General features: G+C 44.8%; 1 protein-coding gene across 1 annotated transcript in view; it reads right to left on the bottom strand.

Moving 5' to 3' along the window:
• The window catches only part of LOC129352691 (protein EFR3 homolog A-like), a 57,745-nt gene extending 38,642 nt beyond the window's left edge, over positions 1-19,103 (bottom strand). Inside the window, 2 exon segments of the mRNA XM_055021804.1 lie at positions 15,617-15,747; positions 18,905-19,103. Coding sequence (XP_054877779.1) covers positions 15,617-15,626 — 10 coding nt within the window. The 5' untranslated portion in view covers positions 15,627-15,747; positions 18,905-19,103.
• Positions 19,104-19,768: the final 665 nt, after the last annotated feature.

Below are 19,768 nucleotides of genomic sequence, written 5' to 3'. Positions count from 1 at the left end.
TGAAACAGAGAATTTCTGTCAGACATGATGAGGCTCCAGCAGAGGAAGATCGGAAAATCTGGGAGGTTTTACTGCTCTGCAGGCGCTAATGGCAAGCTGGCCTAGCGCACCGTCAAGCTGGCCTAGCGCAGCTTCAAGCCGGCCTAGCGCAGCTTCAAGCCGGCCTAGCGCAGCGTCAAGCTAGCCTAGCGCACCGTCAAGCTGGCCTAGCGCACCGTCAAGCCGGCCTAGCGCACCGTCAAGCCGGCCTAGCGCACCGTCAAGCCGGCCTAGCGCACCGTCAAGCCGGCCTAGCGCACCGTCAAGCCGGCCTAGCGCACCGTCAAGCCGGCCTAGCGCACCGTCAAGCCGGCCTAGCGCACCGTCAAGCCGGCCTAGCGCACCGTCAAGCCGGCCTAGCGCACCGTCAAGCCGGCCTAGCGCACCGTCAAGCCGGCCTAGCGCACCGTCAAGCCGGCCTAGCGCACCGTCAAGCCGGCCTAGCGCACCGTCAAGCCGGCCTAGCGCACCGTCAAGCCGGCCTAGCGCACCGTCAAGCCGGCCTAGCGCACCGTCAAGCCGGCCTAGCGCACCGTCAAGCTGGCCTAGCGCACCGTCAAGCTGGCCTAGCGCACCGTCAAGCTGGCCTAGCGCACCGTCAAGCTGGCCTAGCGCAGCTTCAAGCTGGCCTAGCGCACCGTCAAGCTGGCCTGGCGCAGCTTCAAGCTGGCCTAGCGCACCGTCAAGCTGGCCTAGCGCACCGTCAAGCTGGCCTAGCGCACCGTCAAGCTGGCCTAGCGCACCGTCAAGCTGGCCTAGCGCACCGTCAAGCTGGCCTAGCGCAGCTTCAAGCTGGCCTAGCGCAGCTTCAAGCTGGCCTAGCGCACCGTCAAGCTGGCCTAGCGCAGCTTCAAGCTGGCCTAGCGCACCGTCAAGCTGGCCTAGCGCACCGTCAAGCTGGCCTAGCGCAGCTTCAAGCTGGCCTAGCGCGCCGTCAAGCTGGCCTAGCGCACCGTCAAGATGCAGCTCTAAAAGTCAACGTTTTCATTGATCAACAAGATTCTGGGATCATTTATTTTATATCTGATCCGTTTCCCTGGCAACACTGGTCGAGTCCATTTGAACTGGTAAAATTTATTTGAACTGGTTGGTTTAAAGAATCCAGTCCTTCCAGTCTGAAGGATTTTTTTTGTAAAGGATAATTAAGAGAAACTTTGTTTCTGGTACAAACGTTTGACTTCTACCATTTTGTTATTTTATGTGTAAAAATTTATTCCAATTTATTTGGAAAGTGGTATGTCTTAATTACATTATCTGGTAAAATTAAAAACAATTCAGTTGGATTTAAAACATTTTTAAATAAATCATCTGAAAAACAAACACGGTAAAACATTTACTTAATACTTGAATGTTATTGATCTTTTGAGAAAAACGTTTGTCGATTTTATGTATTTTGATCGAGTACATGAAACAAGACAAGAGTAAAATTGGTCTAATTTATTCAAGAATCTTTAGTTGTGTGATTAATATAATTTACTAGATACACGTTAGGAGCTTGTATCTACTGGAAAATGTTAGTGGAAAATTTACAAGGATTTTTAAAAAGTACATCACATTTTTCAGGCCAACATTACCGTCAGTAATCTGAATCGTTCGGCGTTTATGATGAAAATCTGACCTTCGACTGTAACTGGGAGCTGAATGAAAACAAACGACTGGATTCAGTTGTTTGTTTTGCCCAGCAGCAGAAAACGAGCTTCATGCCTTCGATACGGTAACCGAGGCAATGCATCAGGTTTAGTGTCCGCTGACGAATCTGCGAGGAGAGGACGGCATAATCCCGACGCGCAGCAGAAGACTGATGGATTACAGCGACCAGATTCATCCAGCCGGCCGAGGGAAACGATTACAGCCGATCGAATCTGTCATCAGTCAACGCAGCAGGACGGAGATGCAAATACCTGCAGCGCTGCAAAATGTAAAGTAAGTTCCAACATGCTGAAACCCAGACGACCTCTTCGTCATTCATCCGGTCACCAGCCGGAGACCAGATGGGCTGAATGTTGAGACTTTTCATTCACGAACCGTGAATCTTTCTGAGGTGAAACGAAGGCGATGCTGAAGGCAGCAGGTTGTGTTCACTGACTGAACAAAGACAATTCAGAACATTTTGAACTCTTCATAGTTTTGTTTAAAGCATTTCTGTTGAGCAGAAGTATCTTGATCTGAAGCTTTAACTCTGGGTTCAACCAATGTGACCTTCAGGACCCTGAACACATGAACCAGCTCCTCCTTCATGACTTAATCATCTGATGCAGGCGACGCCGAGAAACGCCCGACACGACGCCCGACACGACGCCCGACACGACGCCAACCTTCCAGGACCTGAGTGAAATTTGTGCGTTGCCTGAAGGTTAATGGACCTACCGGCGTTCAGGAATCCTCGCCTGTTTGAGGCCCGGTTGTAGTTGAACGCTCCGTCCGCCTCGGTTTGAGGAACCTGCCTGTATCTCCTCAAAACGTCGCAGAGAGACGACATGATGGGAAAAGGTTTCACTCCTCAGGCAGACGGTGACAGTAACTCTGCTGCAGATCTTCAGAAGACGGTAACATCTAAAACCATGCAGATCCTGGTTTCTACCTCCCCAGGTGAGACCATGTGTCTATCTGCCACACCTTCAGACTCTGCTGCCGGTCCGGCTTCACCTGCGTGACGGACGGCAGGCTCAGCCAATCGGCTCGAGCCGTGGCCCGTGTGACTCGGATCACCTGGAGTTACCTCGCTGCGCGAGGCGGAAGACGAGCCTCTGCTCGGTGGTGCCGGCCCGGCCGCGGCGGCTCGGGTTACCGGCCGCGTTGTTCACAGGAAAATGTGATCCAACACGAGGTGAAGGGAAACTCTGGAACCGGAGAGGCTTCGGCTCTACGCAGAGCGGCCGATTTCCACGCAAATCAGATGCAAACCATAAACAAATGATGACAAACGTTCATATCTGACTGATCAGGGTCCAAACTTTTTGAGTTTTGACTGTAACAAAGCTTCAGTTTTAATTCCTGACCTCTGAAAAATCTGCAAAAAATTAACCAGACTGAACTACTTAGAACCGAAGTTTTAAAGTAGTTTTAAGCAACTGAGATGTTTTTCCTTTATGTATGTAAATAATAATTACTGAAGGTTAATTTTATTTAATCAGTGCTGGAAACGCACCTGGTCTCAACCTGTAGAGTTTATTAACTTTTACATCCAAAATTAAAACATGTAGCCAAATCTCCACAGCAAAACGTCACCTTTTAATCCAAATGTCCAGTAGATGCAAGAAGCCTGGCTTTGAATCGAATCGTGGCGATTGGTGCCTTTGCTGTAGACGTGTCATGTTCAGGAGATGTTGGATTTCTGCTCAGCACCATCCATGTTTTAAAACGAGCTCCTCACCTCCTGGTGACGTTTCCACATCCTGAAGTTATGTTTGTCTTCAGGACAGGATCTGGGATCATGTCCAGCTTAGCGGTGATTGGCAACAACCAGGACAAAACGTCTCCATCTTAACAGTCGAGAGGAATTTGTTAATTGGGAGTTTTTGATGTTCACAGCCAAACAAACTATGTGAAAAAATAGAATTTATCTTTGTCAGGTTTTGATTCTCCAACCTTTGGAGTCTGACTTGGATTTTTTCAGGTTTACCGCCAGAACAAAACAATGACTAAAACTCTGAAACCTCCTCACATCCAGAGTAAAACCACTTGCTGCTTGTTCCTGGTAGAAACCGGTTTTAAACAAACACTGGAGCACAGCGTTGGAGCAAAGCTCCCCCAGCGGAGCCAGGCGCTTTAATCTAAGCCCAAACCACCAGAGGCACATAATCTAAAAGATTAAACGTGGCTCCCCTCCTGCTGGTTAATACCTCCAACAGGACCAGAGAAACCAAACAGCCTCTCTGTGCTCGGCTCGGTGGGCGGAGAGGAGACTTCAGGTCGTCCATGAAGATCGACGATTTCCGTGGGACAAATCCAAACAGGAAGAGATCAGCTGGTTCCACTGGTGACATTATGAAAGCTGAGATCGTTTCTTTAGAGAAACAACAGGCTCCAAAATCTGCCTCAGTCCATCACCATCATCATCACCATCATCACCATCATCATCACCATCATCATCACCACCATCTCATCTCATCCCGCTGCTTTATTAAGACGAAGGTGACAGGTCACAGCGTTTATAGGCAGAGAGAGTTTATATTATTCAGTCCACACAAATAAATCTGAAACAGCTGCGAGTTAATAAGCCAAACGAATGAAGGGATGAATAACGGTTATGGATCCGGCGGCTCGGCTGGAATGGCTGCTCCCGTTTTCACTTGAGGCAAACGGAGACGATGGAGCATAAATCTGCTGCTGCTCATCCTGACCCCACGTTTCTGCAAACACCAACCGCTTCTGAAACTTTCACCAACTTCAACCTGAAAGCTGTTCACTGACTTGTGCCGTTATCACAGCGCGACGCCCGAGTTCCTCCAAATGAAATACAAAACACCCACTAATCTAACAGATCATTTCTAAAACAAACAGTTGATGAAAGAAGGAATTAATGCATGTTTGAGAAGTCCTATAATCTCCATGGATGCCTGGGTGGCCCTAGCCCCGCCTTCGAGGCGCAGCTCCTCCCCTCGGCTCCTCCAAACTCGCTAGCAGCGATTAGCAAACCTCTGGTGGAGCTGCTGAGCTCCAAACAGGAGCTAGCGCTCAGAGCAGCGCTGGCAAACACATCGCTAAAAGATTAATGATGACTTCCTGGAGGCGGAGCTTCAGAAAGAGCTTCTTAAAGGCACAGAGGCCCAATTTCAAGGCATTGAATCACAACGTCATATTTCTTTTATGTAACAGTTTAAGCTAATGTAATAACTTGATAATGTTATAAAATGGCTCTGTGTGGCTGGATAATATCTGATACTGTCCCTTTAAAAAGAGGAAAAACAAAAAACTTTCTAACCATAACTCCTCTCTGCAGGTTCCCTGGATTCATAATGTCTATTTGCTCAGGTCAGTAAAGAAGCTTCAGAACCAGCAGGTTCTGCTGCTCCGGATCAGGGAGGTCGGGTTCATAACGATCCCGGCGATATCCGGCCCTTCAGACGCTCTAAAGCCAGGCGCCGCGGTCCGTTCGCTGAGCCAGGCGGGGCGACAGCGGCCATCCATCGACCGGCAAATTACAGCCACCATGAGGGCAGAGCAACTGGTGAAGGGAGGAGGAGATGGATGGAGGGATGAGGAGGAGGGCAGGATGAAAAGAGGCCCACGGGGAGCCAGGAGACGGAGGGACAGAAGGACGGCTGGCTGCAGAGAGACAAATGAGACCAATTTAAAGTCACTTCTCCCTCCTCCATCCCTCCATCCAGTGAGTCTCTGCAGCCGAAATAATGAGATCTGGTCAACAAACCCTGAAGACCGGCAGGAGATAAACCGAAGCACAACCAGAAACTGGTGGGGGAGGGGGGAGAACGGCGGCTAACCTGACGAGATGAAGCGACATAAACCTTTAAAATGATCCTCATGTTCTGGTGCAGAACCAACAAACGTCTGAAATGATCAAACTGATTATTAAACAACTGTCGACTAATTTAGTAAATTAACTGGAGAATATTGATCTATAATTTGCTAACGATGCAAATTCATGGACTCACACCAATAATTAAGCCAAAACGGTACAAAATATAAACAATTAAGGTGAAAAAATCTTCAGTCTGTAAATCTGAGCTCCTCCTGCAGCAGCTCCAGATTCACCTGCTTCAGATTCTGTAAAATAATCAATAATCTCCATTTGCATCCAATTATTAACCACTGACAGATCAAAGGGTTGAGCTTTTTCATCTGCAGATCATTTGTGATCAACTTTTCACTGGAAGATCATTTTTCCTCCAGTTACATCAGAATAAATGATAACTAACGTAATCACAGCTGCAGCCTTTAGAGAAAAAATTATTTATTCATCAGAAACATTCTGGTGCTTTCTGGAGTTTTTCCTTCCACTCAATTAAACCAATCAGAATGCAACACATCAAATCAAAACTTATTCAAGGAGACTCCTCTCTTACATTATGGATTTTCTGTGAAACATAAAAATGTACCTAAATGCAGATCTGAACTAATATTCAAAACAAAACGATGTTGGATAAATAACATAAAACATGTTTCCTTCTGATTTCTCCTTTGAGAATCAGAGAAAAATCTGTTTCCCTCTGAGCAGAATCTGATGTGAGGGGCTGAATTTTCCCATTTTGTTACAAACTAATAAAAAATGCATCTCCTGCCGTCTTGTAAAGACAAAACGGAGAAAATCAGGACAAAAACATCTCTGCTTCCATGGCAACGGCACATCCGTTTGTAATTTTGTTCTAAGTTTTGATCACATCAATGAGTTTAAATCACAAGTCATCTTTCTGGGTCTGCTAGTCGCGCAGTGAGGCAGAAACGGTCAGAGGAAGACGGACTGGATCGGTCCGTCAAAACAAAGCCATCCCATAATAAACCTGCAGAGGAAACTGCTGAGGAAGCGTCAAGCTGCTGAATTCAGACCAGACTGCATGAAATGAGCGGGACACACTGAGTGATTGCAAAGTTCCTCCTGGAAAATCGACTCCAGGAGCCGAGGATTCTGGGAAGCGGCGTTGTCTCAGTTTACAGCAATTTAATGTGGAAAGCTACCAAACTTCTCTTCAATTTAACTTTAAACCAGGATTCTGGCACAAATAACATCCAAGTTTTGTTTCCATCCTAAAAATAAGTTATTTGTTCTTCCCTCTGCAGGCATGTAACCCAGCTTTGGTTTGGGAATAACACGCCCGTCTCCCAAAGACAGAAAAGGAAATCTGTCCGTCTGACTCTCGGTGAGCTAACGGGACGGATGGGAGGGACTTAATTAAGCGTGAAAGGCATCAGATGACCTCCTGTGTTTTCAGCCGCGCTGCCAATCAAACATCTGTCAGGCTGCAGCTGAAGGACGGCGTCCAAACAGCGGCGCCGTCCTTCATGCTCAGGTTGGCCTGCAAACATCAACGCCAGGAGGAGCAGCGCTCCAAACACACCTGGGAAAAACCACTTGCTCCCTTACAGACGTCGTCTTCTGCCACATCACATTCACTATTGGAAACAAAAAACTGTGGAGTGATTTCATAATAAATGAAATTATTGTTTACAAGCTGAACGGTCCGCCTGCCGATTCCCAACAAACACTTTCTGCTGTTTTACCAACTTTATATTCGGTATTTAAACGTAACTCAAACGTCCATCTGAACTTCCCGGCGCCATGTTTACTTTGCAGCAGGAAGCAGGAGCCGCTTTGAAGCAGTCTGATTGGTTGATGTGGCTCTGCACTATACTGCCCCCTGTGGGTTTGGCATGTTCCAAACGGCTGATTTGTGCCAGTTCAACTGAACACAAATTTCTGTGAAACCGATCCGAAGAATTTGTTTTTATAACGCTACAGGATCTCAAAGGGACTTACTACTGGAACCTGGCTGGTTGAATAACTCCTCTCTGGATAGAAATGACTAATGTATTTATTCCTCTGGTTCATGATCTGAAACTTTTACACATAAAAACTCAAGAACCTGTAGGGAGAAATACTTTCCTCACATATAAATGGAAAATATCAGAACAGATTCGTCATGTTTTTAAGACCAGAACGCCTTGAAATTCTCATCAGCTAAAGAAAAACATAAAATCAAACCATTAAGGCATTAAAGCACCAACAGGCCAAATGGGACTGAAATATAAATAATGAGTTACGTCAGCAGATCCAACTCATTTACCAGACAAACGTTTCCACATTTATTCCTCTGAAAACATCCAGACATGGATAAGTTCGGATGATCTCCCTGTAAACGTAAACCGCTGGGTTTAGATACGGGACTAAATCGATCCTTTCTAAAAGTTTAAACTGCTTTTCTCAGACAACAAAACGGAGACGCCATGTTTTTCTCCTGCTTAACCTTTAGAGTTAATCCTCAGTCAGACGGGAGGCCATGAAACAGCAGTTAGACCATCATCATCATCACCATCAATCAGCGGCTCGTCTCTCCTCGCTACGGCTACCTGGCCTCCGCGCCTCTCTGATTGGTCTCAAGGTGCGCCAGTCAGGCGGAACCAGCTTGCTGATTGGCTAACGGGCCTCAGTGGAGGAGTAGATCGATGGCGGGCAGAGCGGCTCGTCCACTGACCCTTCGGCCTCCATCTCTGTCTACCAGAGGCAGAAATTAAGAAGCGGCCTCCTACCGGACTCATAGCTCTCTGAATCCATCTTGTTGGAGGTGAAGCAGCGAACGGCCTCCCAGGCGGACCTCCTCTCCTCCGTCTCTCCTCCGTCTCTCCTGCCGTCTCTGTGGCCAGCCTCTCTCCTCTCTCTCCCCCTCCTGCCTCAGACACCGGCAGTCATCGCTGACCTTGCGGTGTTTGTGTTTCCCCTCGCCGACGGCGGCAGCTCTGCAGAGACCGGCGTGTGCAGCCGAAGCTCCTAAACGCTCTAATTATTCCTCTGAGAGGAAAACACAGGAAACAAACCCTGATGAGCAGGGAGGGTTTGTTTGCTGGGATCCTGTCAGTTCACCTGACTGGACACAACCTGCAGCTGAAGAGTTTGAATATTTTACAAAGCGTTTCTGTTGGGTTTGAGGTTGTGGAATCCAGATAAAGTAGCTCAATCTGCAGACTGAGGGAGATTTCAGCTTCCTAAACTCCGACATGTTGACCCTCAGCATGAGACATCTCCAGGAAGCGCCGCCATGACGCCAGGCGGGCACCAACTACTGTAAGCCGGTCAAAACCAGACTGTTGGCAATATCGCTTTCATTTAGTTGATTTCACTGAATCAATGTCACATAACAAGAATGTAAACCAGACTCGTCATTTATCATAAACCTTTTGGACCAGCAGCCCTCAGATTTGCAGCCAATGCTTTTTACAAAGCAAGAAGAATAAAAAGCAAAGATTGCTTTATGGTGAATTTACACATCAGTCACTGGAGAGAAAAAGCTCCGTTAGCTTGTATCAGGTTGGAAAGGGTCGACATGGAGGTCTAATCCTGACTGATCGGATCCGTTTGCCTCATCTTTAGAGTCAACTTGTCCTGAACCACCCAGAGTTTCCCGACCACAAATCCAAGATTTCAACTTTTATAGTAAAGAGAATCGACTCCAGATCTGGACCTGTGGGACTCCAACGCAGGAGCAACGGTTTCCTTAACTCCAAAGTCTCTTCTGAATGACCACAGAAAGCAGCACTGAGCTGCAGGAGGTTCAGTCTGTTGATCCTAAGAGGAGTAAAGAGGATTTATGTTTCCTTCTTCAGGCGTCAGTCAGGAGGATTTAACAAAAAACTAAACTTGGCACCACTTTTCTAATGTCTTGAACTTCATGCAGAAACCAAAGTTGTAACATTTGTTCCATCGACACCGAGTAAAACCAACCAAACCCTCTGAGCAGCCTGTTCCCCTCCCGGCCTGTGGGGGCGCTGCACCGGAGCCACTGAAGGAAACGACACAAAAATCTCTGAAGACACTGAGAGCAACTTCTGTCTTCACCAAACGGAAACTAAAATGGAGGCGTCAGATTTTAGCGGTTGGAGGATTTCTCTTTAGTCTTCGGTATCAGATTCCTCTGCAGAATCACAGACTTTCAGTGACATCATGTGCATCGCTAAAGAGTTTTGATCCCAGCTGCAAATAACCGAGACGGAGCACAGAGGTCAGGCCTGTGTTTGAGGTCAGGTCTGTGTTTGAGGTCAGGTCTGTGTTTGAGGTCAGGTCTGTGTTTGAGGTCAGCGTCTCATACTTTCATCCAGCGACGCCCTAAAGAGGACAAACAGCAGAACTGACGGCTGACATGGAGTCAACCGTTCTCTACAAGGAAAAGAGATTCATCCTCAGCGAAGGCTTTTCATCTCTAAACATCCAGAACATGCAGTTAAATGTTCATCACACCCGTCCTGAAAACGTCTGCTTACCAGGAAGCAAAGCCTGACCACAGAGCGGCGAAGCACAACTTTGGATTTTCCCTGAGAAAATGTCAACAGGTCAGACCGACAGGCTTCAGAAACTCAGCCATTTAGCTGAAACGTGGGGGTGTAAATGTCAGCCGTCTCCTCACATGATGGCGCCGCACTGCAGCCGAACAAACCCGGCGAACAAACCCGGCCGAACAAACCGGGCCGAACAAACCCGGCCGAACAAACCCGGCCGAACAAACCCGGCCGAACAAACCCGGCCGAACAAACCGAGCCGAACAAACCCGGCCGAACAAACCCGGCCGAACAAACCCGGCCGAACAAACCCGGCCGAACAAAAGGCCTCCTGACTCCATCTGAAAGGTAAAAGCTCCCACTCCGTTCCTCAGGAGAGGCCCGGCAGGTCTCCACGTCTTCGCCTCAGAGCGACGCAACGCAGATGTTCATGAAGTTTAAATTCAGCTCTGCGTGTTTCTGAGCAGCCAGAGATTATTAATCTGTTGGGATTTAATCTTCATTATGAGACGAAAGACTCAGGAAATTAATCAGGACCAGAAGGCTACACACAGAACTACACAAAACTGATTGTAATGTTTGACTTCAACCATTTGAAATCTGTGCTTTTATTTTGAAGGCAGGTTTTAACAACTGGCAGCCATGTTGGTAGGTAACTGAGTAGGAAAATAATCCAATCATCGAAAAGATTAAGATTAGCTACATTGTAAAAACTACCAAGTATTTTTATTGTCTGGTTTCTAGAGAAAATATTTCTGTAGACTTGAAATCAGACAAAACTAACAAAATAACTTTTCAGCAAAATGTTTTTATAACATTGATATAGAAAATAATACTAGTTCAAAGTGCAATAATCTGCCACTTTCCCAGATTATAAATTAAAATCTTCCACTGGTTGATTATTCCTCTTATAACTAGAACAAATTTATTATTGACCTAAAACAAGTTTTGTTTTATTTCTAGAGTACTAAGATGTTTCCAGACAAAAATACTTGGTAAGATTTTGTGTTTTTACAGTGTATGATTTCCCTTCCACCCATTAAACCTTAAGGTTCATAATGCATCCGATCCAACAGGGTTTCCGTTTCAGAAATTAACTGCAGTGACCAGCTCAGATGGATCCAACCTGAAGTCTCCATTTTAGCCCAATCCGGATTATTTTAGCATAATCAGAAGTTCGGTGTTTGCAGAAACCAGCAGGTGCAGCGCTGCAGATATTTCAGCCCAACGTCTCTGCAGCCTGATGCTGAGCAAACATCTGAAAAGAGAAAATCCTTATAGAAGCGCTGAAAAGCAACAAGCTGAGCGTCACACAACCCGCCGACGGAGATAAAAGCTCTCGGCGCGGCAGAGACGCGACCGGCGGAGGAAAACAGAGGGAGGCCCACGCTCCTTTGAAGTTATATTTAGGACAAAATCCTTCTTTGCAGAACAAACCGTCTTATTCTATGAATACTAATCAGAGGCAACAACTGAGGGAGGAACCGTCCTCAGAGCACAGGAAGCCGCGCCGCGTTTGATCCGGTTCGGGACGCATCAGCTGCTCCATTCAGGCCACATGCACCAAAATCAGCCAGGAAACATGAGAGGAAACAGTTCAGCCTAATTCACTGTTAAAGGGAACTGAAAAGTGTGGAGTTCCTCAGGTTAACATGGGGAAAAACTGAAAGCTCTTCTGTTCTGTACATGAAGGCCTCGACCCAATAAAGGAGCAAATAAAGTTTCTCCCAGCAGGAATCCCATCATGCATCTCAGCTGATCACAGCAGCAGCAACTTGATGCTGCATAATGGCTTAACTGAGGCATCAACTCTTCAGGAGCCTGCAGACCATGATGGATGCTGCAGCTCACAGAGAAACGTCCAAAAATCAGACGCATTTTAGAAAGGATTTTATCCTCTTCCTCACATGCAGAACGTGCTTTTCTGCTGCCCTGCTGTGAAACACACCAGAGAGACTCACACTGCATGTCGCAGGAGAACCTCTGCTGCTTTTCACAGAAGAGGAAACGACCCAATCAGAGAGACGGCAACCAGCTCAACGCTCCTCTTCCTCCTGCTCTTCCTCCTGCACGATTCTGGAGTCAGAACCAGAAAACATGACTCTGGTGTTTCGTTTCTGCAGCCTCAACATGAGCCAGCAGGAGAATCTGCAGGTGTAAAAATGTTAAGAATTTATTTCATTTCTAAAACTGACTAAAGGCTAAAACTGAACGATTTTTATAAATTCAGGAGCAACTTTGTGGTGGGACTTAAACAAAATTTTAAGTATAAATGTCAGCAAATTAAGCCACATCTTCACTTCAAACCCCTTTTTCCTGCTAAATTATTAAACAAATAGAAATATGAGCTCAGCAATAAAATATCTGTAGTTTTTAATGTACTAATCCAGGAGATTGGAGCAAAATGTTTTTCTATCCATTCAGCTTTCCAGAGTTTCTCTGATTGTTCATGGAGCTTCTTTAGAAATGTGGACGCTGATATTAGCATTAGCTGCTACATGTTTAGCATTAAGATGCTATTTTCAGCTAGCATAGCTTCACTAATGGGCTAATTGCTTTTAGCACAACGTTAGTCTGTTCCGTCATCCAATCAGGTCGGTTTAAATCAGAAATAATCCCCAGAGGGAAGCCGCTCTGTCATCCATTGGTGTTAGCAGATGTAGCGCGTGTGCAACATTTACAGCCGTACCAGAAACATGAAAACACAAAGGTTCCTGCTCAGGACTTGAAACGATGCAGATTCAAAGGTTAAAAATGATAAAAACAGAAAAAAAAGAGACCGCATATTGTGAGCAAATTTGCAACATACAAAAGATGAAACTATAGTCATTAAAAATAGCATATTCAAATTTAATGAAATGTGCAACTGGAAAGGATCATTTAAAGATCTAATATGTGGGTTTATGCATAAAAAAAGAGAAAATAAGTACCAAATAAGTACCAGAGTTTGTTGGGAGCAGTGAAGCTGCTGGCAGGAAGGATCTGGCATGACGCTGCTTTGTGCACTGAGGACGCAGCGATCCGTCACTGAAGGAGCAAACACTGATGCAACATGATCCTAGTTATATTTATTAGACTGCCAACTATTTGGAAAAATAATCATTTCCATTTGGTTGCAGGCATGAAAGTCACATTTAGTAAATCTGCTGTTATCACATTGAAACAACTTCAGGTTTAGTCTCCGGCCGTGAACAGCAGCAGAGACGCTAATGCAGCTCAGAGTTACTGCAGTCCAAGCATTTCCTCTGTTATTGATACTGCAGATAATAGTTCTGGGATCATAATAAACTTTTGAAATATTGTTCATCCCTAAAAGCCAACAATGACTCCAAAAGTTATTCTTGGCTTCTGTCTGCAGAGACTTTCTGCTTCTCCATTTCTTCCTGCTGCCACTTTAACCAATCAGCGATCAATACTGCACTCGTCACATTACCACTAATGCAATCAGCAGTTTACCACAGGGAGTGATTATCTGGGAGACATGAGGCATCAGCAGGCTGAAATATCACCTCCAGAAAACAAAGATGCTCCATCTGCAGAGAGAAGCTCCTGCTGTTGGGTTTTTGTCTCCAGGTTCTGGTTTCCTGTTCGGCTCGTTTCTGGAGCCGAGTCGGGATTCAACAGGAGAAACATTAAAGAGCCGCTGGTTTCCAGTCAGAGCGCAGAGAGATGGGAATAACACACACACGCACACACACACACACGCACACAGGTCAGCAGCATCGAACCGAACCCGGTCCATCAAACAGAACTGAACCGGTCCGGATTGATGCACAAAAAACTTTATATTAGAGCTGAAACGTTAAAGAATTAAAAAATAGACATAATTAATTGACCTAAAGCCCAGTTGAGGATGTTGGTTCTGATCCAATCTGTGATCCAACCAAACCGGCTGAAATAATCTGACCACATCTGCTGAGGTCAACACCTGGATGGGCGGCCATCTTGGACATGCAAATCCTTTAAGTTCCCTCTTATAAAAAACGACAGAAGGAACCAGAAAAACAGCCAGAAATGATTTTTCCCTTTAGTCACTTTAATCAGAAACCTGCGGGATGAAGCAAAGCCTCAACATGGCTCCTCTTCCCTCCTCCTAGCTTCGGCTCTTCTTAAAGAGGATAAAGGAAGATGAAAAGCTCTCTGGTGTCTCCTGCTGTAGTGACCCATTTGTTAAATTTCCTCGGAGACCGCGGCGCGTCCCGCAGCGCGGATCCAGCCTCCAAACGCTTCTCTAAACCCATCCAGCTCAGACTGCTTCCTGACCCCAAGGCACTCCCATTTCCTGACTATTTTAAACGCAACACAGTAACAGCAGCCATTAACCATAACTCAAACATTTTACAATCTGCAGCTTCTGCTGTTTGAATTCAAAGTTTCTCTCTGGATTTAAAATCATTTTAGTCACTTTTACAAGAACTGAATGTTTGTGACAAAAGGAAACTGACATTTAATTCTGAGGAAGTCATTTGTTTTCCAAATGGCTCTAAGTGAATGAACTTCCTTTACAAAACAAGAGTTTTATGAACTTTGGTTTCAAATAATATTGTTTTATTTATCCATCACAAATCACAGCCAATAGTTAAGAAATATGTATTTTAATGCTTCAATCAGAAGTTTAAAGTCTGAACTGCAGTTTTTTCACCGATTTTGTTTCACATTTATCATTTTGTTTTGCTTGTAAGGCTTTTATTTGATGCTATATTTCCATTATTTTGGTAATTACTACACTAGTAGTACTTTCTGGATTAAGGACCAGTTACTTCAGTTTGTATTTGTTTTTTTGCCGTTAGCAGGTTTATTCTTCATCATTTATTTCATTCTTTTTGTAATTTGAATTTATTTTATGACCTTCATGGCTTCAATATATAATTAATGTTACTGTAAACATTTAAATTCTTTAAAACGTTAGTTTTTTTATGACTTCTGCCTTTTTATGTTCATTTCATTTCACATTTTGTATTTTTTATTACTTTGTTCAGAAATCTGCCATCTTAGTTTCTTATTACCTGACTGTTTATTTTAAAATATAGTTACTATTTTGGTTATATGTTGAGTATATTGTGTAATATTTGTTCTTTCCTGATCTTTTTTTACAACTGTTGATTTTTTTTTGCAAACTACTTCGCTGCTAAAATAAAAAAAAAATAAAGTAAAAGCTTATAAGCAATGAAAAAAATTAATGATCTGAAGGAACAGTTTTGTGTTCTTAGATGCGTTTTCCTTCAGAAATATAACTTTGGTTTAAAACACCAGGAAATATTTTACTGATTAGTTAATCAACATTTTCATCCATGTCATATTATTCATATTATTTAATCCAATGGTTCAGAAACTTAACACTGTTAATTTAACAATGACCCGTGCTTTAGTTCTTCACGGCCCAGAGCGGGACCCCGACCCCAGGTTTGGGAAACCCCACTCTTTACCTCTGCGTCAGACAGCAGATATCCCACACAGACGGTGTCCGTGAACGCACCACTCCAGTGTTTACCTTGAACCCTGGTGTTGTTGTGCTAATTAGCTCAATAAACGCAGCAGTTTCACACTCAAACACGAGCCCAGCGTATCCACGCTCACCCACGGCCACAGCCCACGCTCACCACAGCCACAGCCCCGGCCACACACCGCTTACCGACGGGCATCGTGGAGCTAAAGTACCGCAGACCGTCCAGCCGAGCCCCGTCAGTTAGCCTCCATTAGCTTCTCCTGCCGCCGCTCCGCTTCGCCTGGTTCCGGGTTCCGAGAGTCTGGAGCCTGGATCACCTGTTCGGACCGAGAGGCAGAATTAGCGCCCAGCCAGACTGTCCGGGTCCGGGCTGCCCTGCTCCGGGCTGCCACGGAGCTCCAGCGCCGCTAACAGCCCCTCCTGTCCGGGGAGGCTGTCGCCGAGCTGCCGCCGAAGCGCCGCGGAGCTTAAACTGCGACATTAGCGCTAAAAGCAGCGCAGAGAGCGACATACCTGGAGGTAAACATCCAGATCAACTGCCACTCATTACCGCCCGCTTCCTGCTTCACGGCGACAGACAACACGGAAGTGAGAGCAGCGGCGGAGCCAAACAAGCCGAAACATGCGGCCAGAGAGGCGCTAATTATAGCAGCCTGGCCAAGGTGCGTCTGCGGAGGAATGTCCCCGGTGTCCTCTGGCAGGAACCTGTCCTCTGGCAGGAACCCGTCCTCTGGCAGGAACCTGTCCTCTGGCGCTGCAGGGACCCGTCCTCTGGCAGGAACCTGTCCTCTGGCAGGGACCTGTCCTCCTGTCCCAGATTCACCTGGCTCTGCTTCCCTCTTATTGGTCAAAAAAACGTGAAGCTTTGGGCTCAGGGGTCAAATGAAGGTCAACCTGTGTGGCCCTGAGCCCGGCAGGGAACACCTGGAGGTCAACAGGTGTGTTTATTCATAACAGATGGATGAATAGATGTTTTAGCTCCTTCTACATTCAGAGGTATATTAGAAAATGGTGGACAGGTGAGACTGCAGGACTTAGGCCACGCCCCCAGGCGGTTGCCCTCCAGCTCAGGTAAACATCAACCTGAGCTGGTTGTTGTAAACAATGCTGTAAGCAAGATGGAGGATATTTCAAGACATTTAAAGGGTTAATGTCACTAACCGCTGCTGTTTGTAGTTAATGCAGCTCTTAGCATCATTTCCTTTCTAACTCCTCATAAATGCTGCAGAGGTGCAGCTCCACCCTCACTGATGATTGTCAGCAGAGACACCAACAGTAATTAACCAGAGCGGAGTGAAAACATCTGATCTGTGAATGTGAGAAAGTTTTTCGTTTGTGCGGCTTTTTAAGCTCTTAAGGGCCTTTGCTGCTGGACTTAAGGCTGATTAAAGGCTTTGGCCTCACAGATGGCTGCCAAGCATGTTGAAGTCAAATGAGTGGCAGCGCCGCCGCCGCCGCCTCTAGGCCTGATGGGAAAATAATAATAAAAAAACGGCTAGTTTAATTACTCTAATGCACAAACATCCACATGTTCTCGCTGTGGGATTAAAAGGAGCTGGAAGGGGCGGGGCTTATCGCAACACGTGGTTACTGAACACATTAACAGATTTAGAAGTTTTAGTAGAGCAGTCAGGTACAGTGTGAGTCCACTAATAATTTACTTATTGAAGTTGACATAATTCACATTAAAAACCAATAAAAGACATTAATTTATTGGCTTTCTGAAGGACGACACAGAGCTGCAGCATGACATCACACCCGAGTTAACACTGTTCAGCTTATTTGTTATTTTATGATTATATATATCAATTGATCTGGTTTTACACTTATGTCTTGTTGAAAGTAGATGTCTCTGTTTGCCTGATGGTGGCCAACAGTTTTCCAGAGGGCCCATGGCCCCCGGGGCCCACCCTTGGGGGCGCCACTGCCTGTCGTGTTGCTGAGGTGTGATACGTCCTGGTCAGTTAATAACTGAATTTACTGAATACATTATGGATAAAACAACACAATTTTTAATTGAGGTAATAAATTATTAAAGTAATAATAATTCTTTAATAATTAAAGAATTATCAAAGTCCAATCTGTGCTTGTCAGAGATTTACATTTACTTTATAATCTGCTGTTAGGGCTTGTTGGCCATGCTATGCTAACTCCTGCTAGCTCCTCCTGATTGCAGAGGAAGATTCTTTGTTCATTTCTGTTTCAGTTCAGGAAGAACAGAGGAAACAAGGTGTAGCAGAAAAGCCGCCTCATCCAGCAGGCAGTGATGTGCAGCGACCCTCAGCTCAGTATCAAAGATCTTAAGCGGTAAAACGACCAAGTCAATGAAACGTTCAGACAGTCGCAGTTTTCTCATTACTCTGGGAATTGACTGCTGATTGTCTGGCTGCAGCTTGGGGATGTTTTCATGCAGCTCGTTGGAACCAGTTCAGGTGTAATTGAACAGATTCGTTCCTGGGAACGACGACTGAGCTGCAGTTCCTTTGAACAGCATGTTCAGGATATCTGAGATGAAGTTTGATCTGAGTTTTAGCAAAGATGAAACAAAAGACTTTTAATTCCTTAAAAGTTAAAGGAATTACTTTGCTAAAGTGCAAATAATATATTTTGTGTTTCTTGTGTCATAGTTTCAATCTAATGTGAGGATTTCAGTCCTTTGAGTTTCAGCTCAGATTATTATTGCATTAAAATTCAAGGTGAATGTTCAGGAGAGCATCAGAGTCTCCTGGGCTCCACTGAGTCACTCAGAGACATAAAATGTGTTGTTAAAGCAAAACAGGCCAAAGATTTACAGGAAATTCAGTTTTTATAAGAACAGTTTCCATCTGAAAGCGTCGCCAGCTGAGCCTGAAGCTTCCTGATGCTGGAGGTTCACAGGCTGAGAAACGACATGATGTCGACTTTTGATCAGTTTAAAACATTAATAACTGGTTTCAAATGGTTCAAGACAGATTATCAAACTGTCAGAAAAAAAGACAAAGTTCAGATTATTTATTTATAAATTGCAATTTTGTTCTAAAACACTTTAAAAAAATAATTATATATGTGTAACTGTTAAAACTGCACACAATAACCAAATGATTAGGGCTCAATAGGCCTGTCAAATTAATAAAAGACACATGGATGCACCGTCTCAAAGACCAATCAATTCAAATAATAACAAACATTTAACACTGCAACTGGGAGACATTTTAAATATCCAGAATAAAACGACAGAAACAACAAATAAACTGAATTATGAAGCAACATTGTCCTTCAAAAAATGTCTAGATAAGATCAAAACATCCGACTGAAAACTTTTATCACCCAGTTTTTGGTCGAAAGAGAAAAAAATGATAAATTATTGAGCTTGTTTCAACATACAACGCAATCAATCGATTTATTGCTAATTGGGATATACTGAGGGGCCAACTGTAGTATTTTAATAATAAAAACAAAAACTATTTAATCCCAAAATAACAAAATGGCTCCAACCTTCAGGAAACTCGTCTCCTCTTCTCCTGCCTGTCAGTTTTTCTCCGCTCCGCCTGCCTGCTGCATTCAACGTTAAACAAACACCTTCTGGTTCAGAAACAGTTCAAGCTTCAGGTTCGGCCCAAATGTTGTCCGGACTCGACCCGGCAGACCCGAAGAACCAGTTAGGACCAGTTAGAATCAGTTAGGACCAGCTAGAGTAAATCAGAATCAATTAGATTCAATTAGAACCAGTTAGATCCAGTTGGAACCAGTTAGAACCAGATAACTGGTTCTAACTGTTACATAAAGACTGAGTCCAAGTACAGCAGCACATCTACAACCAGGACTTTTTTTAAATCTCAAAATAATCTGATGTTCAAATCAAGATTTTAAAATCTGTCGTTCTGACGTCTTCACTGCAATACTGAGCAAATCCACCACAGTTTTCACTAACAGAGCATTTACAGTATTTATGCTTTTCACTGCGGTTCTGTTATCAATTTCAGTTAAATATGAAAACATTTACAGTACAGACAGAATTAAAAACTGTAATTCTGTCTGTATCTAACTGGCTGAAGGGAACGAGGCGGGAAGTGTTAAATAACCGTCCAAACAGTAAAGAGCTGTTAAAAACCGTTAGAGCTGGAAACTTTGACTTGGGGATGTTTGCGCCTGGATGTTGGATGTGCAGCAGAGAAAGCTCAGTTTTCAGTGCAGGAGGCTTTGACAGCTCAGCAGGGGCCTGGCGTAGTACAGCTGACGAGGCAGGAGTCACAAAGAGCCGGAAATAAACCGGCGGCCATCAATCAAGACGTCTGTTCCCAAAAACCCCAAACACTGAGTCATCTTCTGCAGAGGAAGAGGAGCAGCGATGCGGTTTTC

The sequence above is a fragment of the Poeciliopsis prolifica genome, unplaced genomic scaffold (genome assembly GCF_027474105.1).
Source record: "Poeciliopsis prolifica strain line A6 unplaced genomic scaffold, Auburn_PproV2 SCAFFOLD079, whole genome shotgun sequence".
NCBI classification, from domain to species: domain Eukaryota; kingdom Metazoa; phylum Chordata; class Actinopteri; order Cyprinodontiformes; family Poeciliidae; genus Poeciliopsis; species Poeciliopsis prolifica.
The sequence above is the reverse complement of the archived record's forward strand: the minus strand, read 5'-3'. Positions and strand labels throughout refer to the sequence as shown.